This window comes from Nannobrachium achirus (assembly GCF_963921795.1).
Source record: "Nannobrachium achirus genome assembly, chromosome: 21".
Lineage (NCBI taxonomy): Eukaryota > Metazoa > Chordata > Actinopteri > Myctophiformes > Myctophidae > Nannobrachium > Nannobrachium achirus.
Window position 1 is genome coordinate 47,952,156 of NC_137828.1, and position 15,796 is coordinate 47,967,951.

Consider the following 15,796-nt stretch of genomic DNA (forward strand, 5'->3'; position numbering starts at 1 on the left):
CAACATTATAGTCATGAATGGTTCAAGAGAGAATTCTGAAGTTTCTCAGCAAAGACAGGTGATCAACGACATATCCCAGAGAACATTGCCTGGCATTCAAATTAAGGACACACTGAACGTTTGTGAACAAACATAAACCCACACAAAGCGTTGATCCAAAAGAGGAGCAAACTAAGCCCAAGCCCAGAGAAAACTGTTTATTTTTTGTCTAGCACCGCTATCTTTTTTCAGGACTGCTAATCAAACATGCCTGGGGCCAGCGGGTAAATAAACACAAACACACAGTTTGGCAACATTTCAACTCTTCTCTGTAGTGGTGTGTGGAGAGAGCAGGGAATGGCTAGTATGTCAAACACACACAAACACAGAGACTGATACGCTTTAAAATACATTTCTGTTTGTTTTTAATGCAAAAAAAGAGAGTGATACCCTTTTTCCCAAACAAATGATTAGCTAATTATGACAATTGAAATTGTTGGTACACATGGGAGCAAAGAGCTCCCTTGTTCCTTCTTCCCACAAATGTCAATGTCACATCTTTCCTCCAATTCTTATGCACAGCCAGTCAGATATAAATTACAAATAAACCATGAAAAAGCCACCGTTATCAAGACTGATTGAATAAACCACCCCCACCTCCCCTGTGTCTCTCGCACATGCAAATGTATGAATATGTATGGTTTGTCTCCAATGGGGCTGGTATACACATTCAATTTGAACACGCTAGATGAACATGTCGCTCTGTTCTCCTCCAACCGTTCCTTCTCATATTTAGATCTGTGCATTCTCTAAAGTTTTAAAGTGTACAGGTCACTTCCAGTGCAAAACTGTGCAATTTGGTTAACTAAGGCGCTGGATTCCCCTTTTTCTTTTTTAAATAGTCTTTATAAAAAAAAAGGTCCCCAGGATGTCCATTGTCCTCCATGTTAGGAATGTTTCTGTAGGGCACTCAAAGGCATTGCCTTTGACATTGATAGGTCCATGTTTAAAAAGAGTTAAAAAAAGAAAAGAAAAAAAATCACAGTCCCTTCTGTTCTGTGGGTGGAATTAGAAAGCTTTGTTCCAATTCTCTCTGCGTTCTCTTTGCGCTCAGTTCTACACCGTGGTGTAGCAGCAGAACATGATGGAATCATGGGATACCGGAATCCCGTCTTCATTTTACGGCTGCATTGCGTGTCAATGGTTATTAGGCTGAATGGTTGGTATAGTCTATTTGACAGAGAGAGTGCGAGAGGAGGGATATCCTGTATGCCCATCTACATCGCTTGACTATGCCACTGGCTGTATTGTGTGTCGATGGTAATGAGGCTGAGAGCTGGGGCATAATCTCCAAAACGTCCCCGGAGAGAGGTGGGCGTACTCTGCGTCTGAGGAGATTTATGCCTAGTACTTGACTTTGACACTGTTGCACGCTCCTATACGTTTTGCGACAGCAGTCGGCCTTTCTTCTTGGTCAGCAGCCAGCTCCTAAGGTCCTTGACTGCGGGAAGTCTGTCACTGTTTTTACTATAAACATTCAGGAAAATGCCAAAGAGCACCAGAAGGCCTCCCCAGATGTACCTGATATGAGATATATGAGAGAGAGAGAGAGAGAGAAAGAGAGAGAGAGAGATAGGAGTAGAGACAGGAAACTTTAATGGTTTTGTTCAACAATCCTCCACCAGCACTCAGAGGCTGGAAAAGAGGGAAACTTGAACAAAAAACACAATTTGATTTTCACTTTTTGTATGCTACTAGTACTACCCTTAGTGTGAATGTGTAAGCGTACGTACACTTACGTACATATGAACAGTATGTGTATGAGCATGTGCACTGAGTGTGCAGGAGAGAGTGTGTGTGTGTGTGTGTGTGTGTGTGTGTGTGTGTGTGTGTGTGTGTGTGTGTGTGGTGAAGTAAAGCAGGAGGGATGGAGGAAGAGAGGTGGAGAACCCAGGGCCCTCTTGACTGCATGGTGGAGCCAGAGAGAGCCAGTTAGAGGCAGAGCAGTGTAAAAGTTCAAGTTCGATGAAAAACGGACTGAGGCATGGTTTCGGACATCGGGGAAGGGAGACACCAAGGTCAAACACTGTTTCCAAAAAGAAGTGTGTGTGTGTGTGTGTGTGTGTGTGTGTGTGTGTGTGTGTGAGTGTGGCAGGGCTCACGGAGTGCATTTCTTTTAATAGCCAAAAAATATGGTCCTTCGACGTAGGACTAGAGACGAGGGCATGGCCACACGATGTTGAACTGGAGTCTGGACAATACACCAAAGATGTAGCAGCCAGAAATAACAGTGTAGTAAAGTCGTAAGGTGAAGATACTTACTGAAAAGTAAAAGGCTTTGCAAAGAACATGAACGACAGGACCACGGTCATGGCCTTTCTCCCAGTGGTCACTGCAAGGATCACAAAGGGCAGACAAACAGTTAGGAGAGCAGAGTACATTCACGTTTTTATGTCATTGGGATGAACAAAAACAAAGCAGGAAACCAAAAGAATGAAATATTGGGATTTTGTCTGTTGTTGTTTTTAGATCTGCAGCAGCGAAGCCAACATCATTATTTCCACGTGTCAAAAATATTTGACACGTGTCTAAAGCTGGCTGCACATTGCTGCATCTTTTCGCTGCGTTTTGGAAATCCAAAATCCGCAAAAACGATGTTCAGGCCAAGGAGAGAGAGAGGAGAGAGAGAAAGCAGGGACCCAGTGGAGACAGTTGTGAAAATTACCTGTCCGAAAATAAATACCAAACGGATGGCAGTGTGCAAACGTAATTTACATAACGTGAGGTATTTCTTATTTACATGCTCCGAAATTCGCTCCAATATTCAGCTGAAAAGACGCAGCAGTGTGCAAAGACCTTAACAGTCTGCAGACACTGTTTTTTTTTAATGGTGAACTTCTGTTGGTCCTGCACTGGCTCTACGTTTCTCAAACATTTCTACATTAAAGACAATGAGGTTTCTATTCTACTCCAATTGTTTGGCCAAACAGTTGCTCCCACCTGTGACTGCAACCAGAGCCCCAAAGAGCTTGATCAATGCCAACACGAAGGACACGCCAAAATAGCCTGTAAGTGAGAAGAAGAACGCGTAACCGTATGTCTTCACTGGATGCTGGAATCAGAGAACACACACACACACACACACACACACACACACACACACACACACACACACACACACACACACACACACACACACACACACACACACACACACACACACACACACACACACACACACACACACACACACACACACACACAGTCTGTTACATCCCCTGGACTCTCCTTTTAGATTAAACCAACAGGAAAAAAGATGAAACTTGGATTATGCATAAGCTAGTAAGTGTAATATTATCAGATTTCATCATTTTATACTAAATACTGTATATGAAAAGCAACAAATACCCACAGGCTGACACTGAGCAGGCACCGTAGAAGCTAGGTTGTTAACCATTTAGGCCTAACCTATAGTTAGGCCCAAATCAGAAATTAGCCTACAAAAACAAATATGTTGATACATAGTGTATTATGTACTGTAAGCCCCTCCCATACACTAAAATGTGTACCCGGCCTGAATGGGTTAAAAAAAGGAGAAAACACCAAATAACAAAAATAAACGTATAATGTATTACATGCTGAAATTTGTCACATCACAATTGAACAGAGGTCTGCCTGAAGTGATCTGAATCATCCAAATGCACATGGAAACATACTGGAACAACAGATTCTGGAGAGGGTTACATTAACTCATTGAGTGCCAGCCTATCACCACTAGAGGGCGCCCAGTGACCAGAGAATAATAGAGATATGCTGGTAATGCATGCCCAAGCCCTGGAGCCATGACTTGCCTGAACACTTTCCTTTGTGCATGTACAGGAAGAGGATGAAGTTAGCTTGAAGTTAGCTATTGGCTACCAAGCATTTTAGAAGCCTTATTTTCGTCAACTTAGCCATGATTAAACCTTGCACACCTCATGCATGGGAAAAAAACAGAGAAGAATGAGCTCTAAAAAATCCAATGCAATCCTGGATTGCATTGTAGTGGATTTGTGCAGTTTGTTCACAGCTTTCAAACAAAAAAATCCGATTGGAAATCCGTTCAGGCATTCTTGAGATAATCGCCATTATGTTTTACATGTAATGTAAACAAAAATGGCTGCCCTGTATGTTAGATGGGGTTGTATGGGGGTGGAACATGCAAAATCGCGATTGAAATCATGTTCACCAGATTTGATGGGGTCCAAAAAAAAAAAAAAAAAAATTCAAAACATTTTTTTTTAATTTTTTTTTTTAAAAGCCGAACTTGTTCGGGATCGGCACTCTACGATACGCTAATAAAGCCGAACTAGTTCGGGATTGGCACTCAATGAGTTAACATTGAAGGTGGATAAAGGAAGAGTGCTCACCTTGAGACTAAAACTATGAAGAAAAATGTTTGTCGACTACCTTTTTTCACTGACAAAAATTGAATAAAACTGAATAAAAGCTAAGCTACGATGACTAAAACCAGTAAGACTCCCTAATCGGGAGATAAGCGACCGTCAGGTCGCAGCGTGATTTTAGGGCAAAATGTGTAGGAGCAGTGTCCAAAAATGTGGTTCAAAAAATCGGCCTGATGGTGGCGCTATATGGGACATCCATATTGATGAGATGAGTGTTGACATACTGTGTACCGATTTGCGTGATTTTAGGGCAAAATCTGTAGGAGCAGTGTCCAAAAATGTGTTTGAATAAATACTGACAATTTCGTCAACAAATAAAAACTAGACTAGCAGAGAAGAGATCCAGTAGAACTAAAAGACAAGTCATTTTATGATTGGTTGTGCTCGGGCGTTGCACTCTGAAAATAGCAGATCTACAAGCTCACAACGGGGCGCAGCGCAACAAGTTGCGAGCTTGTAGATCGGCTATTTTCAGCATGCAGCAAAGTGAAAATCAGCCAATTTTCAAATAAACTTTTAGTCGACTAAATCACTGTAGATTTAGACTAAAATCTATAATATTTAATCGACTTAAACTAGACTAACACTAAAACATTTCAGATGGCTAAAATATGACTAAAAGTAAATGGAATTTTACTCAAAAGACTATAACTAAACTAAATCAAAAATTGCCGTCAAAGTCAACACTGCCTTGAAGGCCATCTGTTCATATTCTGTTGAGACACACTCTGACTCACATCTGAGCAGAAGGCCACTGCTGGGCCCAGCCCACCAACACTTGACAGGCCTGCCAGTATGTAGACGAACCCTATGGAGTAGGAATACAGTACCTGGGACACACAAGGAAAACACAGTTACTACTTTCCCAACTAAAGCCTGTTAACCACCTAGCTAGTGATGCTGCGATATAGATTCTTCACCTTCGATACCATATACGATATGGCAGCATCTAAATCGATTCGATATCGATCGATACAGCACATATTTTAAGTCTCTCTATGCTGCATGATATCTGGCAGGCATCACACTTTTATATATATTTACTATTTATTTCAGATTTTGTAGTCTGGAATGTTAAAAAAGGATTGATCAAGTGATATTGTTTTGTCTTGCAGCATGACATGGTGAGAGATTGTAGATCTGCTCCCTTATGATGTGGCGCACACACAGTCACACACTCTCCAGTCAGTCGGTGGCTAAGCCAGTCGGTGCAGAGCTTCTGCATGAATGAAGCCACAGAGAACGTTTTTCACGCTTTTCAAACGTCTCTGGCAATGTTGGTTACCACCGTTTGGAAAGTCTTTTTTGCAAGTTTTGCACTGGGCTGTTGGGTCTGCTGGCTTTGCTAACACACTATTTGCCCCCGGGTGATTATTTGGAAAGATATGGTATACAATATGTCACATTATGAATGACAAAAATAAAAGGATTCGTTTACAAAGTATAGAGGGTTTAAGTGGTTAACTCTACTGTCAAACAGGGCAATTCAAAGTATATTCTGTTGAAGCATTGTCTTGCCTATATGCTGACTTCTATGCCTATATGCAGAAAAAAAACAAAACAATATAGTGTATGTCTGTACCATTTCAGAGTTGGAGCCATTGTGGAGTTTCATGGCTTTCTCTTGTACGTTTCCAATGGCAGCATCTGCACACAGTGCCATGGAGATGAGGATAACACCTGTACAGTACGCGCACGCACACGCACACACACACACACACACACACACACACACACACACACACACACACAGAGTGTGGGCATTTGAACACCTGCCAATAACTAGTAACTAATCACAGAATGTCAACTTCTAAAGGCCTGTCCACACCAATGCAACTCCTTGCAACCATTATCCCCAATGGCAGTTGCAGTCAATGCAGTGTTGATTTCGTTGACTAAAACTATGACGAAAAATGTTCGTCGAATACCTTTTTTCACTGACGAAAATGAAATAAAAACTAATCTATGATGACTAAAACTAACACTAAATATATTGAAAATGTTATCAACAAATACAAACTAGACTATTAATGTTAGGGAGGGACTAGTGAAGAAGAAATCCAGTAGAACTAAAAGACACGTCATTTTATGTTTGGTTGCACTCTGAAAATAGCAGATCTACAAGCTGACAACGCATTGCAGTGTTGTGAGCTTGTAGATCTGCCATTTTCAGCATGCAGCTAAGAGTAAAATCAGCCATTACGACGCCATCAAGGCCCACCAAAATACATTTTAGACAACAAAATCAACTGTAGATTTAGTTGACTAAATTCTTATGACATTTAGTCGAATAACACTAGACTAAAATTGAAACATTTCAGGTGACTAAAATATGACTAAAACTAAATAGAATTGTATTCTAAAGACTGAGTAAAAGTATACTGCGTGTAGTGTTATGTTGCACGCCGGACATAGCAGTGAATAGTGTGACTTTACAGTGGCCACTGCTTGGGAAGTGCCTACCTGTGACATTGAAGTTGGGGGCTACTGTGCTGTCGGCTAGTGTAAACCAGATGAGTCCCAGACTCATACAGAGAGCAGCAGAGACGTCAGCCACATTGTAGCGTTTACCTGCACCATGCACACACACACACACACACACACACACACACACACACACACACACACACACACACACACACACACACACACACACACACACACACACACACACACACACACACACACACACACACACACACACACACACACACACACACACACACACAGTAATCCCATCTAGTAAGCTAGGTGACGTTCCTCATTAAAGGGATAGTTCACCCCCAAAATATCTACGTTTCTTTACTATTGATTATTCACACAAAATATCCATGAATTCAAGTCTCCATGGGGTCTATTGGGTGAACTATACCTTTAAGTAATCTTAGACATTTAAACTTTTGGGAAACGTAATAAAAATACAATTTACTGTTTAAAAAAAAAAAAAAAAAAAAAAGATCATGACAACAGAGAAACGAGTGGCTGATGATGGACACATGCCTGGAGGCCTGACAGCATGGCTATGCACAGCATCAGGTTGGCTGTGGCCCGCTTTGATTCTAGAGTAGCCTTTGAAGGGCCTCACATCACAACCAAACCCCACGTCCCTCTGTCCGTCTTTTGCCTCTGCATTCTATGTAAACGGGGGTCTCACTGCGCCCCGGAGGCACCGAGGTCCACGCATCCATCCATCCTATGCCATTACAGGAGAGGAGGGGGAAAAAGGTACAAAACCTGTCTGATGGTGCGGACAGGGAACCCTGAGAAGGCTGGCGTGAGGATGAAAGAAAAGACAGAACCAAGATGAGACAGAGAGAGAGAGAGAGACAGACTTTGACTGGGCCTTGATGTCTGGAAACAACACATGGACGGGAAACAAAAGGTGGCAGTGCATGTTGAGAAGTGGTCACTGCTTCAAAGAATTAGGCGAGTCGGCAACGCAACGACTGTCATGAGATGTAGGTCAGGCTTTCTGGAAAGTTTGTCTCATGGGTTCCGACAGGGTTAATAATACACGGTTGACATAGGTTAATAGGGACACTGGGGTTCATGAGTGAATGAGACTGACCTTGTATGAACACTCCTCCAATCATGACAGGGATGAGTTTACAGCACTTGAAGATGACCTGCGTTGGGTAATTCAAGTATCCCAAAGATGTATTGGACAGCCCCATGCTGCCCACTGTTAAAAAAGCTATGATCATATACGTCTTTCCAGGTATCCTGCAAAAAACAGCAAATAAAAAAAAGAAAATAAATTAAGCTATTGACTTATATTGCTTGCTAAAAGATAATAATACATGAGACACACAATTATCATTGATTCTAAAGCTCCGTACAGACCAGCGAATTAGCGAAGCGTCGCGAATAAGCGAACCAAAAAGGCGAAGTATTCGCGATTTGCCTTTTTCCATACACACCAAAAAGCGACGTGAATATGCGTATAATATTCGCTTAATTCGCCTACAAACGACTTGAGGGGGTGACATCTGCCTGTAGCCACAGGAGAAAGGAGAAGAAATGAGAGAGAGGAGAGAGGAGAACGGAGACAGGGAAACAAATAAAACAATGGAAACTACATCCTCAAGTGATGATGACCTGGCCGTGGTTGTTAGCATATTAAATAAGAAAAAGAACAGAAGAGACAACACGTGTTCACCGTTCCCCCTCCCCTCAGCTCCGGGGGCAGAGTAGACAGACTCTATTGCGCAGACAGGCAGCAGCAGTGGTGTAAAGTAACTAAAAGAACATTTACTTGAGTAGCCTGTACTTGTTTGTAGGTATTTGTACTTGAGTCCAATTTCCAGTAGGCTACTTTTCTTCTAATCCTCTCATTTCGGATCCTATTGTATTTAATACCCAGCGATTTATTTGAAAACATTAGTCTTTTTGCAGATATAATGTAGCCTACAATAACAAACACATAAACCATGCTTTTACCAGTAAGACATTCGAGTACTTTTTCCAAGCATCCACACAGACGAGAGACACGGAAAAGGAGAAAGAAACACCGTTCCCCTCGGCATCAATGCAAAGGGAAGGTCCCTCGACCATGCTCTCTCTCTCTTTAAGTAGGACTAGCCCTTACCCGTTCAAAGATATGAGCTCCGAAATGATGTGCAGTGTGTGGGTTATGGGATGTGCACTGTGCACACAGTATATGAGGGATGGAAAGTAACTTTAACTGGTGCTTGCATGCTAATATGTAGGAGCATCAATGTAAGAAATACCCGTTCCATTTAACAGCTACAGAGATACTGTGTACCGATCTGCATGATTTTTGGACAACATCTGTAACAGGGCCAGAACCCCCCCCCCACCCCCCCGTGTGTGTGTGTGTGTGTGTGGGTTTGTGTGTGATTGTGCATGGCCTGAACAACAGCGCCCCTCCCTTAACATGTGTGGTCACAAAAGGTACTGTAGGCTAAATAGATATAGATACACCATAAAAATGCGAAAATACAGCATATGATTTGTGAAAGTGACAAACGGGCTTCACAGTTATGTCAGGTGTGTTCATATGCTAATGGTGATGCGATTTCAGATCAATTGCTCCAGCCACTGAGGAGAAACGCTGTTTCAGACAGACAGAGTAGGATAGAGTGAGCTTGCTTTGTTACAGAGAGAGAGAGGAGTTCACCAGCGAATGTTCGCTAAATTGACACAAGGGCGAATAGAAAACAGACGCCTTTTCGAAATTCGCGTTTGGTGTGGATGCTTCCATTGACTTTATAAGGTTTTAAACAAAAAGCGGATTATACGCTAATTCGCTATTGCCAATTCGCCGGCGGTGTGTACGGACCTTTAAATTCAAACAATGTCAATGAACTACAAATTCTCAAACCCATAAGAATCTCTTTGCATGTTCAATGGTTTCACCAAAACATTTATGGCTAAGAGACAGGGTGTTAGAACAACTGTGCTGAATCAACATCCCCTGGGTGTACAGAGGCTGCGTGAATAACAGGAGGACACAGACTCAATGACAGCGGGACATTGGACCATTTTTATGAACAGTACCTCCTTCGTTTGTCCTGCGTGAGCTGCAGTTCCACCAGGCCAAACATGGAGTAGAAACCAAACTGCACTAAGGTGAGGTACCACCCAAAAGGCTTGAAACCTTCCAAAGAAAATATCAGCTCCTTGAAATCCAAAACAAACACAGGAGTTACAGATAAATACACACACGCATGCCATGTGTACAATGAAATGAGTTCAAAGGACCCCAATGTAAACAAGCCATAGTGCTTTCTTGGGTTTGAATCCTATTAGCAGACCTTGTATCTGATCTGTACTGTCTTGTGCTTTTCCTATGTGAACTGATAATAAAGTATTCAATCAATCAATCATGTGCTGCTCATGCTATTTGTTTGCCAACTCATGAAACAACAATCCCTGCTTCAAAAACAGTAAACAGAGCTGAGAGCTCTGTTCAGACATAGTGACTAGTATGTTGCAGGTTTCTTTACAGAGACACATACAAGCACAATGCCAGGCGAGACCTAATATACCTAGCTATCTGCCTGAATGGCAGATAGGTAAAGATTTCTTTAAGATGGTAGTAGTGCCCGATTTAGGTTTTCATGGAATAAACAAAGATTTAATCTCATGTCCTAATCTGGAATTTATGAAACAGGGTGAAAGGAGCCACCTCCGCCGGGGGTTCATAAAGCAATATGTTCATGAACCAATATGTAAGATTAGGATCTTTTGGCGGAATACAGCCATACCAGTTCTAGAAATTTCAGATTGAGGCTTTAACTTTTGCCTTTATGAAATATCCGAGATCATTAGGATGTACTGAAAGTTTGAACATGTATTTTATCGCTAGTGTGACCACTTCAAATACTCAATTTTTAATCTTAAAATAACTAATAGTAATAAAAAATAGGGTATGTACGAGCTTACAACGCATGGCAGTGTAAGCTTGTACAGCTTGCCTATTTTGAGTGTGTGACATCATGCTTCTATAGAAGACATACTGACTGAAGAGCCAAAGAGTTCATCTTCATGATGACCCACAATCAATCCTCCAGTTCTTTTTTCTTATTTCCACACAACTGAGTGGTATTTCCCTTAAGTCCTCTTAATGTCTGACACGCTTACATGGGTATTAACTCTCAAATACCTGGAACGCGCCCGAGTCGCGTTAGATTTTAACCACTTTAACCATTATAGTATGCTTTAACTTTAGAAAAATAGCAGATATACAAGCTCACAGCGCGGCACCGAGTGCCGCGCTGCGAGCTTGTAGATCTGCTATTTTTGAAAAATCATGAAAATGTGTGCAAGTCTTTGAATATCTTTGACCCGATCTTTGACCCGACTTCTAAATCCTTCCTCTAAATCAGTAGTTCTCAAACTTTTTCATGTCAAGGACCCGCAAAATTACAGGTATTTAGCCACGGACCCCCATCTCAAAATATGTTGTTCCAGGGAAGCAAGAAGCAAATATTTGAAGCAAGAAGCAAATATTTGAGTTACAAATGTTTGCTTTTAAATAGATATATTCAAAGACTTGCAAAGAAAAATCATGATTTTTCAAAAATAGCAGATCTACAAGCTCGCAGCGCGGCACTCGGTGCCACGCTGTGAGCTTGTATATCTGCTATTTTTCAATAGTTAAAGCAGTCAATAATTCTAGGCCTAAATGGGTATTAACAGAAGACACACAAAACACAACCTGTTGATGCCTTCACAATTAGCTCAGCCCCTTTCTTATATGGGCATTTGAGACCACATGGCATTTCATGGCAGCACCCCTAGCCCCAGAAACATGACTTTTTTGGCCCGTACATCTACATAAACGTTCTGATTTCAAATATAAAAAGTGCTTACCACGTGGCCACGGATGTTACAATTATGTACGGGCCCTCCGAAGTACCCTTATCTTATGTATTGTTCAATAAAAAGCATTTCTCATAGAGTTATAATGTATCAGAGTGCAATTCACCTCCTAACCGATAGGTTAGTTAGTTGAAAGCATTATGGAAAAATTCTGAGAAAATGGCCACTGATCAGATTAAAATGCTTTTTATTGGGGTAAGCACTTTATATTTGAAATCTGAAAGTTTACGTAGACGAGAAAGTGCAAACACATCCATGACGGTTGTGACAGACAACCGTTATGTGATCCATGGCTAGGCGGCACCACAACACCCAACTTTTAAAGAAGACTGAACACATTTTTTTCAAAAATAGCAGATCCACAAGCTCACAGTGCGGCACTCGGTGCCGTGCCATGAGCTTGTAGATCTGCTATATACAGAAAGACAAACATAGTGTACCTGCAGGTATCCGTAGAGGAGGTAAAAGACGAACACTCCTCCCACACAGATGAAGAACTGCGTGGCGGTGCTGTAGCTGCTCAGGCTGATGCCCAGGACCCTCAGCTCCTCCACAGACTTGATGTGGGGGGACATCATCACCTCCGTGGACGACGGCATGGAGATGGAGATGTGCTTCCTGGAGCTGTTGTAACCCATCAGGCCAAACTTGCTCATGGTTTCTCTGGCAGCCGTGGGCTGTGTGGAAGGGAGAGGGAAAAACACTGATGAAGACTTGACCGGACCTTAAAGCTATACTGTGTAAGTTGCTCAACTTGTGGTCAGTAGCTCTATAGCAAACCTCGGTCGCGTCCGCGTCTTTCGGACGTTTTTCGGTTCTCACACCCCCGCGTCTGCCTCCACCTCGCCGAGATCTATCTTTTGAGGGGTCCCTGGTTGCTGTGCGTTCAGCCATTCCGGAGATACACTCCTTCACCCATGCTTCACCGTGCACCCGAGTATAGAGACACACGGGAGACTACAAATATGGCCGCCCTAGCGACCCCACTCCAAGATGCGCTGTGATTGGCCGGCAGTGTATAACCCTCGCTGTGATTGGCCGGTAGTGTGATGACGCAATTTTGCCGCGAAAACCGGTCCCCGGTAGGGATCATAGAAAACATATAAAGAGAAGGCTTTAGAAGCTGAAAATAACGGAGTGGGGGTTCTAAAACTTTAGCGATTTAACAGTTAGGACAATTTTAAGATTTGTTTTATAAAAAAAGTTACATGGTATAACTTTAAAGGTGATACACCATGAAATTTCACTTTTCCTATTTTAAAACCTTTTTTGTGGTCCCACTAGCACCTTCTATCCTCACAAAGTCCCATTTCTGACCGTTGTGTCTTTCTCTGGTTTTGGGAAGGCGGAGGGGTTAAAAGCATCCCACGGGTTCTCAAAACAGGCTGTCCAGATTTGCTGCCGTCGCTGACGTCATTAAAAATAAGTTCAGGCCAAAGGTGGTACTGCAGCTGAAAATGCTCTGAGAGCCATTCAAAATGAGAGAGGCTCTCTATTCAGGAGTGGTAATTTAGCCTCAAACCTTTTGAAAAACGTTTTTGGGACATAAACAATATGACATAAATACTTTTTAAATGCATGGTGTATCACCTTTAACGGCATCCCTTATGTCAGTGGTTTTCAACCAGTGGTCCTTGAGGGGTTTCCAGGTGGTCCCCAGCTAAATGATGGGAGAGTTGATAACTAAATGGACCCTTTTAGATCTTTAAATCTGGAGAGCGTAACATGAATCCAAATGGACCCGTAACGCTCTCTAGTTAAACTATTGTTAAACATGTGCATTACATTTACAAGAAGTCTACACAATTAGAGAAGGTAGAAGAATTGTTATTTTGATCAACGTTTGCCTTTTATCTCTCCTATGGTTGGTACCACATCAATACAGCATGGATGGAATTGTGGACAAAATATTATCCAACTACAAAATATTCAAAGCTTTGGGTCTGAGAGGCAAAATCTCATCAAACGGTGGTACACACTCAAAACGCAGAATAAATAATGGACCGTGATACGAAAAGGATTATCATTTTGAACACTTACCCTTTTAAATAAAGTACCCATCACAAAATCTAATTCAACCACACATGCAACATGTGTCTCTTCTTTCTGTAAAGTGTCTTGAGACACTAACCCTATTTTTTATTTTATTTTAAGGATGCAACTTACAATGAAATTCAAATGTTAAAGTATGAATGAAAGTTGAATTACATTTTTGTCAATGAAATGAGTACAAAGGACCCCACTGTAAACAACCATAGAGATTTCTTGGGTTTAAATCCTATTAGTAGACCTTGTATCTGAACTGTCCTATACTTTTCCTAAAGAACTGCTAATACTGTTTTCAATCAATCAAAGTTAAAACTTGTCTCTCAATGACCAGTTCGATGTATCCATGGAGCAGATCAGATGGGGATAGCTTAGTATTCGCAGGAGACAAATGTCAGTGGTTTTGACTAATCACAAACATTGATCAGACAAGCTAGTGTGACATGACAGCTTTATGTTACCTTGGTAATCAATAAGCTAAATTGCCAACAGATAAAACACACATTTAGCCATCTAGTACAGTCTTCACGTCTACTGCATCATGCAAACGAGGTGATTATATGCAGTGGTGTAAATTAAGTAATAGGTACATTAAGTACAATTTTTAGGTATTTGTACTTTACTTGAGTATTTCTAATTTCCAATACTTTTACTTTTACTCCACTACATTTGTTTGAAAACGTTAGTTACTAGTTACTTTGTAGATATAAATTATAATATTATAAAACATATATAAACCACTTTAAGTCTTTAGCCCTATTTTATAACTAGGCAGGCTAGGCTATTTTCAAACATTTTGTACTTTTACTTTTGGTACTTTAAGTACATTTATTGATACCAATACTTTTGTACTTTTACTCGAGTTACGAGTACATTTTGAATGATGGACTTTTACTTGTAACAGAGTATTTCAACACTACAGTATTGATACGTTTACGTTACATTAAAACATTTGAGTAAGTTATTACAGTGTTTCTCAAAGTGGATTCCAGCCTCCAGGGACTCTGTGGGTTTCTTTATGGGTCTAAATTGACTCATACAAGTCTGTAACTCTGGCAGTGTACAAATGGAACGAAATGAACCCCATTTCGTACCATTTGTACACTGCCAGAGTTAAGGGGAGACCTTGAAATTTGACAGTTTGAGAAACACTGACTTATTACACCACTGATGATTGCATGTCATCCCATTCACATTCATAGTTAGCTCTGTGTGGCTAAGTAATAAGGCTAACCTGCAGCAACAACACCTCCTTTCCTTTCCTTTACGAGAGCGTTTCCTCCTCTTCAGAGCGTCATGTCCCTGTTCTGTCACAGCTTCATCTCTGTCGCGACCGACACGCTTCCATGTTTCACCGTCCTATCTGACACACACTGTTGTTGTACATTCATTGAAACATACGGTTGGATGGGGAGTGATGATGAGTTGTGTGTTAGCTCGGATGCTAGGCTAGGCTAGCAGTGTGTGTGTGTGTGTGTGTGTGTGTGTGGGCAACGGCCAACAACTTCCGGTGTGCTGTCAACTCTGATCTGTTCGCTCATTGGTCAGCCCGTGGCCGTCAGGTCAGCTGACCCAAAAAAAGAACAGATCTACAAGCCCACCACCACCAAGACATAACTAGAAAAATATTGTTCCTTCGAAACAATTGTGGGCTCGCTTCAAGCCAGAAAACAATGGCTATAAAAGTACAAAATGTCAAGATCGCAGGCAGTGCTCTCTTTGACGTTACTGACGTCAACGATTGGTCCATTTTGTTCCAAAAATGTGTTGTGCAAAAGTTGACCCGCTGGTGGCGCTATAACAGGCCAATGTAAGAAGGGTGGTATCTGTTCCTTGACCTATTGGGAATGTGCTTGCAAGATTTCACGCACATTGCAGGCTGTGTTCATGATTTGAGGTGTTTTTGGCTTTGGCCACTTTATCGCTGCTTGCAGCTATATTCATTATTATAATTTTTTTGTGTGTGTGCACTTCATAGG

The 15,796-nt window shown here is 41.5% G+C and overlaps 1 protein-coding gene across 1 annotated transcript; it reads right to left on the reverse strand.

The window, feature by feature from the left end:
- Positions 1–292: 292 nt before the first annotated feature.
- Positions 293–15,214, reverse strand: slc35b3 (solute carrier family 35 member B3). Its single transcript, XM_080751943.1, has 10 exons — positions 15,052–15,214; positions 12,212–12,448; positions 9,945–10,066; positions 7,993–8,147; positions 6,888–6,995; positions 6,007–6,104; positions 5,162–5,254; positions 2,980–3,091; positions 2,302–2,371; positions 293–1,560 (listed from the first exon to the last, which is right to left on the reverse strand). Exons 2-10 carry the CDS (start codon positions 12,425–12,427, stop codon positions 1,416–1,418), a joined length of 1,119 nt encoding a protein of 372 aa, XP_080608069.1. The 5' UTR covers positions 12,428–12,448; positions 15,052–15,214; the 3' UTR covers positions 293–1,415.
- Positions 15,215–15,796: the final 582 nt, after the last annotated feature.

What these genes read in the sequence shown, in the direction of transcription:
- slc35b3 (XM_080751943.1), bottom strand. Translation starts at nt 12,427, where the DNA reads ATGAGCAAGTTTGGCCTGATGGGTTACAACAGCTCCAGGAAGCACATC. An exon ending in ACGCAGGACAAACGAAGGAG is followed by an intron (nt 8,148 to 9,944) that starts GTACTGTTCATA and finishes TGTTTTTTGCAG; the next exon opens with GATACCTGGAAAGACGTATA. An exon ending in ATGGCTCCAACTCTGAAATG is followed by an intron (nt 5,255 to 6,006) that starts GTACAGACATAC and finishes TGTGTGTCCCAG; the next exon opens with GTACTGTATTCCTACTCCAT.